Below are 14,103 nucleotides of genomic sequence, written 5' to 3'. Positions count from 1 at the left end.
TGAAATTATGCTTGGTTGCTTAAATTTTTCTGTGTAATTCATAATTGAAATGAATTCACCAAACACTGTTTTCTTTAACCAGCTGAGAATTTTTCTGTCAAATATTAATTACTTATTGGTTATTGATTATTACAATTACATAAATTTTCAGGCTTGTGTGCTCAAAATAGGCTTATAAACCTTCGTCAAGTAGAAGAAGCAGATAGCACAATAGGAGAGACAGCACCATATTAGTTGTTTATTTTCCTCAGTTTTTTTAAAGACCAGCATTCGTTGCCATAAAGTAATACAGGTTTAACTAGAAATAAATTCGTTTTAGTTTAATGGAAATTAGCTTTAATTTCAGTATTTTTCTAAATCCGAAATAATACCTATTAGCTATCGAAGCTGTTATTAATTTTTGTTTTGATATCGTTATTAACTGTAACAATTGTTCCTAGATATTTGGACTGGCAGACAAATCAAACCTTCAAATGTATAATTTGTCACATATAGATTACTGACTGTCATAAATTTGGTCTTATCCTGATTAATATTTAAACCCAATGTTTTAGCAACTGCCTCAAGTACATAGTACGTTTCCCAACGTCTCGCCTCGATTAAAATGTGGTCTGTCTGATTCTGAGTTAAACTATCCAGTGACCTCCAAGTTATCTTGTGTATATTTTTATGTTGAAACTGGGCGTAATAATACTCCCTGACTCTGACTGAATATTATTCCCACTTAGCAAATTCGCTGCAGAAGCAAAGTCTGCCAGCCTGGTTCCATTATCATTAAACTCATCAAGTAGGCTATGCCTGTTCATATAAGAGCCTGTTCATGTTCATAAACCACGTTTTGCATTTACTTCACCAAATCTTGATATAATTCGATGGATATTTTAGGTATTTATTTTCTAGGGTATTACAGAAATAATATTTTCATTCTCATTTTCATCTTTTTTATTTTCAGTTTTGTTGGCGCAAACACACATACAATGCTAATATTCTGAAGTTTGCCCCTTAAGCGCAATTTGCAGTTTCTTTCATTTATTGGCAATGAGTCAATAACTTGTTCCCTAATTCGTTTACTAACCTATTCGTTACTACCGATCGGATGAAACTGTTTGAGATATCTGAACAAGAATATTTTTACAAGTAGGGCAGTCAAAGATATACTCAGCCCCAACGTGGAGAACCAGGTTATTCCTCTTGATCTCCCTTTTGACCTGTCCGGCTTGGATAGCCCTACCAGGAGCCGAAGCTTCTTCCGGCTTAACTCTCGAGATCAACAACACACACTAATCACACTACTACTATTTTGGGAACTCCGTTGAGGTGGAAAACCTTGATCCAAGAGTTACGGACGACGTTTTACTATACCATTTTAGTGCAACGTACATGCTTAATTTTTGGTATTGAGTTACGCAAATTTTTTTTTACAGTCTAGTATTTCATAGTATGCTGAACGAAACTTCAAAATTTTAATAAGTAAATTATTTAATGATGGGCTTATAGATGGTAATATTTAATATTTAAATTGTCTCCAAAGTGTGTCAACTTGCATTGTGAATTTTTGTTAACTAATTGAAATTTTAAGAAATCTTTGGTGCAGGAAAACAAAAGCTGTCACCTTCAAGTGAAGCAACTACTGCTTCCATCGAATCAATCACTTCTTTCAACGAAGCAAACACTACTTCTAACTGAGCAACTACTACTATCAACTCAGTAACTACCTCTTCTCAGAGAGCAACTATTTTTTTCCAACAAAGCAACTACTTCTTTCAACGAAGCAACTACTTCTTCCAACGAAGCAACTACTTCTTCCAACGAAGCAACTAATTTTTCCCAAGATGCAACTACTTATCCTAACGAACAAACTGCTACAATCAAGGAGGTGTTTATCATCGTAACTATCTAATAACAGTAAACGTAAAAAAATTTAACTGTAAACAAATTTGCGTAAGCTGTAAACAAATTTAAGTGTACCATAAATTAAACTGCAAACAAATTTAAATTAATTTTAAACAGACATAAGCTATTTCAATCATTTTTTTGCTTTAACAGACAAAAGACAGTTAATTTTCAGCTCCAAAATAAAAAATAAATAAAAAGAGGTTCCTTTACATGTAAGGCTTGTAAAAAGGGACATTTTTCATAAAATGAAGAATAAAAATGTAATAATTTCTTTTATACAAATATGATTTTCCTTTCGTTAGAATAATACGCATTTAAATTTCACGAAATAAGATTTAATGTTTCGAGGGTCTGACCGTAACCCTTTCTTCTCCACTGGGACACTTATGCCCCGCATATGAAAACATCACTTGAACATATGTCCCGTCTAAAGAATACGGAGGGACACATGTGTCCCAGTCCCTCAGATTGGTTAATTTTTTATTTTATTTTAGCAGAATATTGCTATTTTTTACCTTTTTTGATCGAGTAAACCCGTAATTTTTTTTTATATTGGAAAAGAAAAAAAAATTGATCTTGAAAGGGTTAAATATGCTATTTAACTAGTGCAGATGAAATTTTAAGTTTCGAAATCAGACATAAAAACGCTTTTTTCTGAATTAATATGTCTTTTTTTTAAATTTTTTTTTAGCAGATTTGGATTCTTAACCCTTTTAATATTGGGAATTGTCGTAATCTGAAAAATATGGTCAGATAATAGTTAAGGCTATTGGCATCATCGCCAGCTTCACTCTACATTTTCGTTGATGGAAAGTTTTGTTACTTTTTCTCAATAACTTAGAAGTTGCCAGCTTATTTCTTTACATTAATGAGTAGATCTCCTTTGCACAGATATAACAAATTATTTTTAAATGGTATTAAAACAAATTTGATTTTTTTTGTGTATGTTATATTTTCAGGATATGCGTAGAAAGTTACTTTTTAAGTTCATATTTTTCCTTCATAAACTTTTTATTAAAAAATCATGTAGGTAGGTAATTGATTTCTATTGGCAACAATATCGAAATATATATAAGAAAATATTATTAAAAATGTTTTTTTCTCGAGGAATAAAAGAAATTCTTCTCTGAAATTGTTCTTCAATTCCTATTTTTGTCCACAGGTGGCTACGCGGCGAAATCACCAAACCGTGAATAGAGAAACACCATCAAATTTCTATTATTACTGTAAATAAATGAATGATACCTTTCGTGACGGAGCGTTTCAACGATCACCAAAAAATAGATCACCCATAGGATACGATCATCTACTGAAAGAAATGAATAGAATGAATAAAATTATTCATGGAATTTTCTTTCACGGTCTAAGAATATATTTTTCAAGATCTGAGTAATGTTTAGCTACTTTCAGTGACAGAGCTTAAATAAATTAAATAAAGCCATAGTCATGAAAAAGTTAATTTTGCTGAAATTCTTAATTTCAATAAAATTCTTTTCCACAATTTCTTAATAATCAGAAGTTACCATAAAGTCAAATTATTTCGGGACACTTTTTGGGTTTTTTATTTTTTTAATGATAACTTCTTTAATTTGTAATTTTGGCCTCTAAATATGTTACAATGCATGACTGTCTCATGGAAATCTTTTATTCTTAATTTTTTATTTCTCAAGATCTAATTGTCCAACTTATTTCAAATTTTACATTTTGTCATTTAAAAATTTATAAAATTCTTTGGAGTTAAAATTTCTGTACCATAGAATTTAATGTGCTTTCGACCATGGCTAAATTAAATAATAAAATATAAAAAATTATTATGAAAAATATTTTTTTCCACTGAAATATCTTGAATAAACGAGTTTCACAACTATGGGGAAGTTTTTTTGATGTGTCTAAAGAGTTCAAGAAATAAGAAGAAATACAATGCATGGAATTATTATTATCAATAGTTCCGGACATTCAACCATCCTCATGTTTGAACTTTTGCTACCCTTTTCCCAGGTTGCGGCTACCCCTTCCTATTTTTAGGGTTAAAAATTGTAATACGTGAAGAAAACACGCAAATTTGTTCAGGAGAAGCATATTTTGTGTTCAGTTTCGTAAACCTAAAATATAGACTGCAATAATTAATTAACGCATCTGAGCCACTTACAGGAAGAGAAACATACTCAGGAACCATATGTACTAATATCCAGCTCATGCACATAACTGGCAGTCAGGAGGTACGTCATCTGTGAACCGATTGTTAGATAATTCACCATGAATGGTTGGGTACGTTGCCACCCGCCATTTTTTTCCAGCGATCGCACCAAGTCATAGGGGACCAATTTACATAACATCTATCGAAGGTAGTCTTCTAATCCAATGTGTATTCTTTAGGACAATACTGACCCCCTTGCTAACTACCCTCATGCAGTTTACCGGCAAAATATTTGAACCCTGAATTTCCATTTCTCTTTGTCGACCACTGACTGTTGTGGAAGTGTTTTACTTAAGTTAATTGTTTAAACGATTTTTCTTAAACATTACTCTACTCTGTTAAATATACTATTTAACAGAGTTAATGCATATGCTATTAAATAGGCTATTTATATTTCTAGTTACTAAATGTAAGTTTTAAGTAAGTTAAGTAAGTTTTCAGGCCGACCAGGTGGCCGAGTGGTTAGCGTGTCTGACTGCGGAGCCATTGGCCGCTGGTTCGAATCCTGCTCAGGGCAAAGATGTTTCTTTCTCTCTCTCTGTGTTCTATGTCCTTTCTCCTTTGTGTGAATGTGACCAGCCCTATAAACAGGTTTGTGGTTGTGTGACGTGGGCGATGCTGCTCCACAGGTGCCCACTGGGTAACGAGTAAAGAGTAGCAGTTCTGGCATTCCTGTGGCCAATGGGACAATCCCCAAGTGCTCGCCATTAAAAAAAAAGTTTTCAGTAAGTATTCCTTAAAACTCTCCAAAACTGTTACCGAAAAATTCTTGCTCTTAAAATTTAAAAGATTATAATATTAAAAGAATTAAAATTTTAAAAATTAAAAAATTAAATTTTTATTTATTTATTTAGCCTTAAAGATGAAGGAAATAAAACAAAAAAAAAATCAAATGTATTAGTTGCTCAATAAGTAAGGAATTCGCATTCGAAATAATGTCAATTAATCATACTTACTACACAAACAATACTCAATTAATTATGCACCTCACTTGCGAAAGAGAGTTTTCTAAGAATTTTTGAATATAATCGTAAGAAATTTGGACTTTCTAAATATTTTCACATACATTTCTGTCAAGATGAGATTAATGAGTTAATATCAAACTATTTTTTTTATTTATTTATTCATATATGTTTTTTCACAATAAATCATCTACTTTTGCGCAACTTGATAAGAAATCCTTATTTAAGAAATCCTTATTAAGTCATGTAATATATATTTGTGCAAATATGCAAGATGATTTAAGTTTTATAAAGTGATTTCAATTGCAGCTAAACTCTATTAACCGCATTGATTTTAATCTTTTGAGGTCCCATTTGTTTAATCTAGTTAAGTAAAGAGAATAATAAAAAGTAGAATAATAAAATAAAGAAAAATGACTTTTCCCATTTTACCTGTGATAATGATGATGAACCAGTACAAGTATCTTATGGGCACGTACAAACCAACGCCAATGATTATGCAGCATTTCTCAATATACGAACAGCCGAAGAAGAATATACAGGTACACCATTTTATTGCGGTGGGAAATCGTGGTAAGTGTGCTTTATTTTAACGAAATTACACTGCAAAAGAAATTTTTTTAATTTCAGTTCAATCAAAAAATTTCTAACATGTAACAAATTTTTTTTTTAAATTTAAACTTTTACTTGTTTCCTCAGTATGGTTCGATCCCAAAAGTTCGTTAGCGTTTATATACTTTATATATGGTTCAAAATGTCGATATGAAAAAAAAAACACCGAAAGTTCTCGAATGTTTAGATGTTTATGTTCAGAGATAATTTCTTAGTATGCCTTTAATTATTTTTTATGAACTACAAATTTTTCTCCTATATTTAAATAATGAGTGAAAATTACTTTTTGAAATATACACATTAAATAGTATGAGACGGGAACTTAAAAATTGTTGAGGATCAAATTTAGTTATTGCATGATATTGCACTTTTTGATAAATTTTTACGGTATTAAGTGAATGCCCTTTAAAAACTCAAAGTGCCCTTTTTTATTCATAGGGAGAACTCTATAAACAGAACACAATTAAAGATTCAAATACAACAATAATGAAAATTTAAGCGAAAAAAGTATAAAATACATAATTCTAAGTTGCTACAGCGCCCAACTGCTAATGCTACAACCGGAAGAAAAGCTTAAGAAATATTTTTTATTAAAGTTATTACCTCATAAGATAACTGAAAAAGATTACCACAACAGGAGACAACCAAAAAATAATAGCAGGAAATAACATTCTAAATGTCGAAAAAAAAAAAAACTACAAGAAAGAAAGTAAAGTGGAAAAGTAACAAATATAGATAGATATAGATTGATAGATATTACAAAAATCTATCTATAAATGAAAATTTATTCATTCATTAAATATATTTTTGTTCTCCCTCTTTATACACATTCTAATTTAACACTCGAACTCACATACTGATTTGGTATTCGAACCTGCAACTTTCTTAAATTCATCCGAAAAATTCTGTTTCCCATGCGGTAGTTTATGCACTTCCGCTTCGATTTTCAAAATTACGGTATATAGTCTTCGTATGACCTGCTGTTGCTTTCTTATGTTTTTTCTGGGGGAAATTGGGGGTATGGTTGCTTGTAGTAATTAACCGCAAACCGCAGAAACTGCTCCGGCACTGACTGCATGATAATGCCTCCTCTGACGAAGCTGCCAGTGCCTTTACTATAATTTCTTTTTAGCGATTTTTCTTTTTTGATCTTCACGATGTTATTTCCTGTTATTATTTTTCAGTTTTCTCCTGTTGTGCTTTAAGCTCTCTTATGAGGTAATGACTTATTTTGTTTTATTTCAACTCAAAAAGGTTAATAAACGTCCGAGAATGGCCATCCGAACGATGAAATTCGGCATAGTGATAGTTCGAACGAGAAAGTTCAATGTCGACATTAGAGCATTCTACAACGTATCATTCAAAGAGGAAGAGCGAAAAACGAAAATTAATTTCTTGATTAGTTAAGCGTTAGCCATTGTTTTAAATTAAACTATAGACTATATATTCAAATAACTGTAGACTTTATTCATATAGCTATAGACTATAAATTTAAATTAAACTACATATTAAACTATTTTATCAAATATTTTAAAGATAACATTCCAAACATCACATCATTAAATATAACATTCGAAAATGCTATGTACCAGAGAAAATTACTTGATAGAGGTAAATTCTGACTATTATGAGTTGACCGCACCATGCCAAGTGAGGCTGAATACAGTTAATTTCTATTCTGATAGGATGAACTACAGAAAACACGTTTTGCTTAATTCGTAAAGTAACTGGGAGGGGCAGCAAATTAATAAATTAAAAAAATTGAGTTTTTTTCAGATTTATTAATTGTATCGGTAAATGCTTTTCAGTTACGTGCATGATTTCGTGGTGTTGTTCAGTAGGGATTCAGGGATTGTTTTTTATTTATACAGCTCAAAGAACGGGTATTCAGCTAGTAATCCATATGTTTACTTCTCTTACGTGTTACCTAAAATGCGAGTATTTCTCGATGCAAGTTGACTACATAGTCATCTATTTATATTAATTTATTCCCTATATATTCATTTTGTCAATTTGTCTTAACTAATAATTTAAGTAGAGTTAAATAACTGGTTAAATGTTAATTAGTTCATAATAATTAGTCATGCGTTACGTAACCACAATTTAGAACATATCGGTTAACACTCTGGATAGTACTATCTTAATTGCTTCTGATTTGTTTTTATGTCTAAGCTTAAAAATGTACGCCATCCTACATTGTTACTGTACTTGTACCGTTTACAAAAAGATGTATACTATTTACCAGTTAATATCTAATTCCATTTACCTTAAGACGAAAACATTAAAATCTGAATATAACACTCGAAGCGTGGTAAACTTTGCACTTTATTTATGCCATGATCGATTCATAGTGCCAAATCAATTTATGACTTTCGACTTTTCAGAATTTATAAAACACAAAAGAATTCTAAGGATATTTAAAATTAGGTATAAATTTAAATGCAATTTCAATAATAAAACTTCATCGAATATCAAGCGTGATCACACATTGACTAATATACATTAGTGAAAGGAAACATGGGGAGTTTTAGAGATTCTGCTTTGGCTTAAAGTATGTGAACTTTGTTCTCATTAAATTTATTTTATACAAGACTTTTAATTGATCTTGATAAAAGTAAAAAAAAATTTTTTTTCAGATACGAAGCACACACTGGTGCCTTATATATTAACAGATAATACTGTAACAACAGCAGCTGATGAATCAACAACAGCTGTATCTGCCACATCCACAGCAGCTGGGGGATCAGAACCAACAGCTGAACCTACCACTACTTCAACTGAATCATCATCAACTGTAAATGAATCATCAGCAGTTACAGAGGAATCATTAGCAACTATAGATGAATCATCAGCAACTTTCGAGGAATCATCAGCAACTGCAGCTGAATCATCAGTAACTGCAGCTGAATCATCAGCAACTGCAGCTGAATCATCAGCAACTGAGACTGAATCAACAGAATCGGCAACTGAATCTGCAGAAACTGAAACTGAAGCAACTGAAGCTGAAACGACTGAAGCAACTGAAGCTGCAGATGCATAGACAACAACAGATTCGACAGCAATGACTGCAGGATTACGATGACAAAATAGAAAATAACCAAAATACTGAAGGAACTTAGCTACAGCAATTATAGTGATATTTTTGTACAATTGTATATTTTGCACACAAGGAGGAAACTTACTTTATAAGTATTGCATCCCTTCATCCAAAACCTATGAGTGAAGTAAAACTCGAATTTTATTTTTTGTTCATTAATGTTTTAGCATTCTGCTTTCACTTACTGTAAATATATTTTTATCCTTTATTTCAGTAAAAAAAAGATGCTTTATTATAAAAAATTTCCTTGTGAGCTTAAACTTTCACTAACAATACTCTACGTAATGTAACTAACTCTCCCTGGTATTTCGGAAATAAAAATGTCCGTAATGACATCTGTACGCCTAGCCTTCTTAACATCGACATAATTTGATCCCTAAATTATTTTATTAATAGCAATAGTCCTTCCAATCTCCTAATCTGCTCCACATCTAATTATAATCCTGGTGGTAGGAGGCGGCCCAAGGCCATCCTCCATTATTATAACGACCTACAGGACATTCTCTGGGTTGCGCACCCCCCGGACCGGCACCCCATCTCTATCTTATAAGATCATTACTACTTTTAAACCTGCTTCGGTTGGCCTCCATCTCGTGGATTTACTGCAGCCCACTCCTTCATCATCTAACTACCTACTAACAACTTACTAAACAATTATTTAATTAAACTTTGTGCTGACCCCTAATTGCGCTGTCCTTTCTCTCTTTTCTTTTCTCATCATTCCAATTAATTTATTTTATTTTATTTTTTAAATTTTCTTATAACCGTCGTTGAACAGCCGACCCAATTTTTGGGTTTACAACTACTAATGTTCAACTACGTAGCCTTGTAATTTTGAACCCAATCCAGAAGACAAGGGGACTCCTGGATCAAGTATTGGGAGAAATTTGCCTTCGTGGAGAATTTTTTGATGAACCCCTATTTGTGCTGTCCTTTCTCTCTTTTCTTTTTTCATCATTCTAATTAATTTATTTTATTTCATTTTTAAAATTTTTTTTTATAACCGTCGTTGAACAGCCGAGCCAATTTTTGGGTTTACGACTAATAATGTTCAACTACGTAGCCTTGTAATTTTGAACCCAATCCAGGAGACAAGGGGACTCCTGGATCAAGTATTGGGAGAAATTCGCCTTTGTGGAGAATTTTTTGATGGAACTAACCCGCATTTGGTTACATGGAGAGGAAGACTACAAGAACCTCCCCCTTTTAGTCGGAGGGCATGATCTGTCTACTGCTGATGATATTTTATGTCAGCACTGTGGTCGGCGCAAGCGGGATGACGAATTCGTATAGACCATTCATGGCTGGGATTCGAACCCGGTTCTCCTGATTGGAAAGTAAACGCTCTATCCCCTGAGTCATCGCGGCTCTAATAATTAATTTAACTAATTCAACTAATTTTAAATAGCACTGGCCTTCAGCATTCAATCTATAATTTACGGGGATGGTATTATAGGCCAGGTACTTCCCCGCACAACTTCCAAGTTTTTGCATTGCTTAAATTTAAGTAACACATCGTAATCTGCATTGTTATTGGTTGTAATTGCTTCTATTTAGGGCAACTTTGATCAGTAGTTATGATTTTATTTGCTGAAACGTCGTTGAAAGGCGTGTGTAACTACTTTATCAGAGTTTAGCTTCTATGCCGACCGGCCAGTGTAGGCCCTTCATCGGAAAAGTTCCGGTTTCGAATCCCGACCAAGGCATGGATGTTCTTTCCTTCTCTGTACTATCTGTTCTTATTGTGGGAGCAACGTTGGCCCACCTAATATGGTGCCCCTGAAAGAGAGGCCAACAAATCTTCCCTGTAAATGCCTGAATTGAGGAAAAATGTTAACACAGGTGGGTATTGGAAAAAAAAGTTTAACTTCTATGTAGCACTGCAAACCACATAATTTTGTTGACCGCTTTACACATCGATCCTCTTTCCATAACTATAACTATTAGAGATGACTAAGTACCAATTTTTTAGTTATCACTTACAAAAACCTGATTTTTTTTTTAAATATGAGATTCACATCAATTTCAATTTATAGAGGGAATGGACAGTTGTAAAGCGAAAATTCCAAAGATTTTTTAGCATTAATTTCAAAGAATCATTCAATTTAATCATTTAAATCTGAATTTAATCTTTTAAATCTGAATGTAATCATTTAAATCATTTAATCATTTAAATCTGATTTTATCAATTTAAATTTGATACAGAATCACAAATATTCTTATTAAAAGCAACATATTTGACATGCTTCATTACTTTCCATTTCTCTTAATATATTATCCTTGTCAAAAAGTGAAGTTAAAAATCTATGCATATAAGGACTTACAAACTAATAGTTGATTGAAGAATTGAAGTGAAAAAATTAGGATACAAATCATTAAAGCAAATTTGATGACATTTTGATGACAACAAATTTGAAACATGCCTAATGAATTTTTTTAAATAATCGCCTCTGGGCAATTCCATATGTGACGGAATGACATTTTGACTTGCATGATGACAATTAATTGAAGTTTCTATGCATCTAATTTCAAATAAACATGATTTTTTCTCATGCATATCATTATTATTGGTATAATGTGATTCATAAACTAAAAAAAAAGAATTTTGTATTTTTTTTATTTTTAATTTTATGAACTTTTTACTTGTGTGACGGAATGACATTTTGGCAACCAAGCTTTCGGCATGCCGCTTAGAACTGGTAGTTTCTGTGAATTTTGCAACTATTATTTTCCTGAACTATTTTTTACTTTTAGTATAATGTGTAAGCAATGTAAATTGTGAATTTGGAAAATTAACCTCAGGTTGGCTAGCAGTTATTAACATCTATTTGCTGTGACGGAATGACCGTGACGGAATGACAAAAAGTTTAGTGGAAGAAAGTCTTCATTTAAAAAATGTTTTATTAATATGTAAATGATAAACAGAATGTAACAGATAAACAGAATTAATATTTACGTAAGAATCAGTTAAAATTTCAACAATTTGAAAATTAGGTTGTCTCAGAAGAGGTTTTATATCTAACTTGCCAATGTCACATCTTATCTTCGTTCTCAGGAAATTTATGCATAAATCAATTTTTGTCCCATGTTCTTTAAATACTTTAACATCTAAATCGTCTTTGTTTATCAAAGTAATTTGCGCTGCATATAAATGTGCCTTCTTTTTTTTCGCAGTATGGGACAATGATTAAAGAGCCGACCGCATACTCCTCAATCATATTTTCCATTTCCTCTTCAAAACAGTGGCTTTTCAAATCATACACTTGGTTTTGGTTAAAATTAGAAAGCATTCCAATTTTGATGATTCGCTTCTCAACTACATGAGCATCTAGTGCAGGTCTCTTGTTCCTGGCAATGCTAATGTAGCAAGTGTCTAGCTGAAGTCATTCTCTTTTGCCCTCTCTTAAATAGAATAGCTGGACAAAAACAAAACTTCAACGATTTGTTGCTTCGACTTTATGAAATCATAAAATTCTTTTACATATTATGTGCCGTTTTACAGCAGCCAACATCTTGTTTGGCCTTTTAGAACAACATCACAATTACATGGTATTTATAGGTGCATGTGCTGTGAGGTATTAATGAAATACACTTAACAAAAATGAGAATAAGAACAAAAATGAGATAAGACACACTTTACATCAATATATGCTTCTTTATGAAAAGCCTCTTTTAAGGCCATAAGTATATATTGCATCTGCACTCTTCGTTACTCTGTCAGAGTTTGTATTATGACTGAATCCTTCATACTTGGGGGCTTGTAACTAACATCATCTTGACAGTAAAATTTTTTTAACCAAATTAAACAGCTCATCAACATTACTTTTCTCACTTAGTTTCTTTTGAGTTCGATGTTAAATACTTCTCACATAAAGACTGAATTAATTTTTTTACCTCTATTGGTGATTTTGGAAGTGAGTGTACAATTTTTTTTATGGTGAGTGTACAATTTTTTTTTTGGGTTTACCAAGACTCTGCAGGAATTTGTATAGGGAATTTAAATTATTTGTATGTGAAGAGATTGGTAGAATTTGATTTTTTCTTTGTTTACACAATCTCTGCACAACAGCGTTTGCACTTCTGAGTTTTTTAAGTCCAACTTTTGTCGCGGAAGCTTTCTTCTCTGCCTTTCTTTCTCTGTTTTTTTTCTTCATCATATCATGGGGATCTTGGTCTTTTTCAACATTTTATCTGTCTTTCAACAGCTGTTTTAGCCATTAGGTTAATTGAAAAAAAAATAATTCCCTAGTTTTTGACTAAGCTTCTCAAGGACTCGTTTTGTCATTCCATCGCCGAAGATGTGTCATTCCGTCACGCTAATTATTGGAAGTTAATAATCAAATGCATAGAATTTTACAATTTCTCATTGATTCTTATGCCACATCTGCTTTATATTCCAAAATATACACATTTTCATTCAAAAACGCAGTTGCTATTTAAAAAAATATACTAAAACATGTGACGGAATGACACAAAAAAAAGTTACTTTTATTTAATATATTAAACTTAAAATGACTTAAAGGCTATGTTTTAAATGTTTAAATTTTGTACTATATGCATATTTTTATCAAAATATTGCAAAAGAAAGATACATTTCTTTTATTTTATAAGTATTTTTCAAGAAAACAATTTGAGCACAAATGTGAAGAATTCACTTGTCAGCCATGTGATTACTTTAGAATGCTGCCAGATTCAAAAAACTTAAAATTATCAAAAATTAAACAGTAATATGTAGACTTTGGCTATTTTTGAACATATTTTTAAAATTAAAATATGCAATTCATAAAAAAAAAATTTCACTTAAAAGTTGACACTTTCGTGGAATTGCCCCTCTCCATTTCCTCAACAATTGAACAAATTTTTCAGTATCTCCTTTTCCGATCTTGATTCATTGGATATATGATTTATTCATTAGATATATTACTTTCTTCTTTTCTTTTCTTAAATATTAGGTATACTTTTTGAGAAGGTTTTAAAAACATACATTAGGAGTGTTTATTGGAGAATACCCTGTTCATCTAGTAGTTTTAATAAAAATTGCAGTACTTTATTTATACAAAATTAATTAGTTTTATATTATTTTTAAAATTTAAAAAAAATGATTAAAAAACAATTGTTTTTCTAAAAAATCAATCAAGTTGAATAGAAAAAAATACAGTTTAATTTTCAATTCAAATTAATTTTTAAATTTTCTGTTTACTTTCTTTGATAAGAAAAGAAAACATCGAAGTTTTTAGTTTATCGTTTCAAAATTGAGGTGCATCTGTTATTATCATAAATTACTAGGGTTTATTTTCTGCATTTATAGCGGGATATCTCATTTTAGCCATAAGCATGAT

The 14,103-nt window shown here is 31.5% G+C and overlaps 1 protein-coding gene across 1 annotated transcript; it reads left to right on the top strand.

Annotated features, from left to right (window-relative positions):
- Window positions 1–5,262: 5,262 nt before the first annotated feature.
- On the top strand, window positions 5,263–8,919 carry LOC122269340 (uncharacterized). The gene is made up of 2 exons (XM_043041911.2): window positions 5,263–5,628; window positions 8,304–8,919. The coding sequence occupies exons 1-2, from the start codon at window positions 5,469–5,471 to the stop codon at window positions 8,705–8,707; spliced, it is 564 nt and encodes a 187-aa protein (XP_042897845.1). The 5' UTR covers window positions 5,263–5,468; the 3' UTR covers window positions 8,708–8,919.
- The last annotated feature ends 5,184 nt before the right edge of the window (window positions 8,920–14,103 follow it).

Source organism: Parasteatoda tepidariorum, chromosome 7 (assembly GCF_043381705.1).
Source record: "Parasteatoda tepidariorum isolate YZ-2023 chromosome 7, CAS_Ptep_4.0, whole genome shotgun sequence".
Lineage (NCBI taxonomy): Eukaryota > Metazoa > Arthropoda > Arachnida > Araneae > Theridiidae > Parasteatoda > Parasteatoda tepidariorum.
Note: the sequence above shows the minus strand (reverse complement) of the source record. Positions and strands in the feature narration are given on the sequence as shown.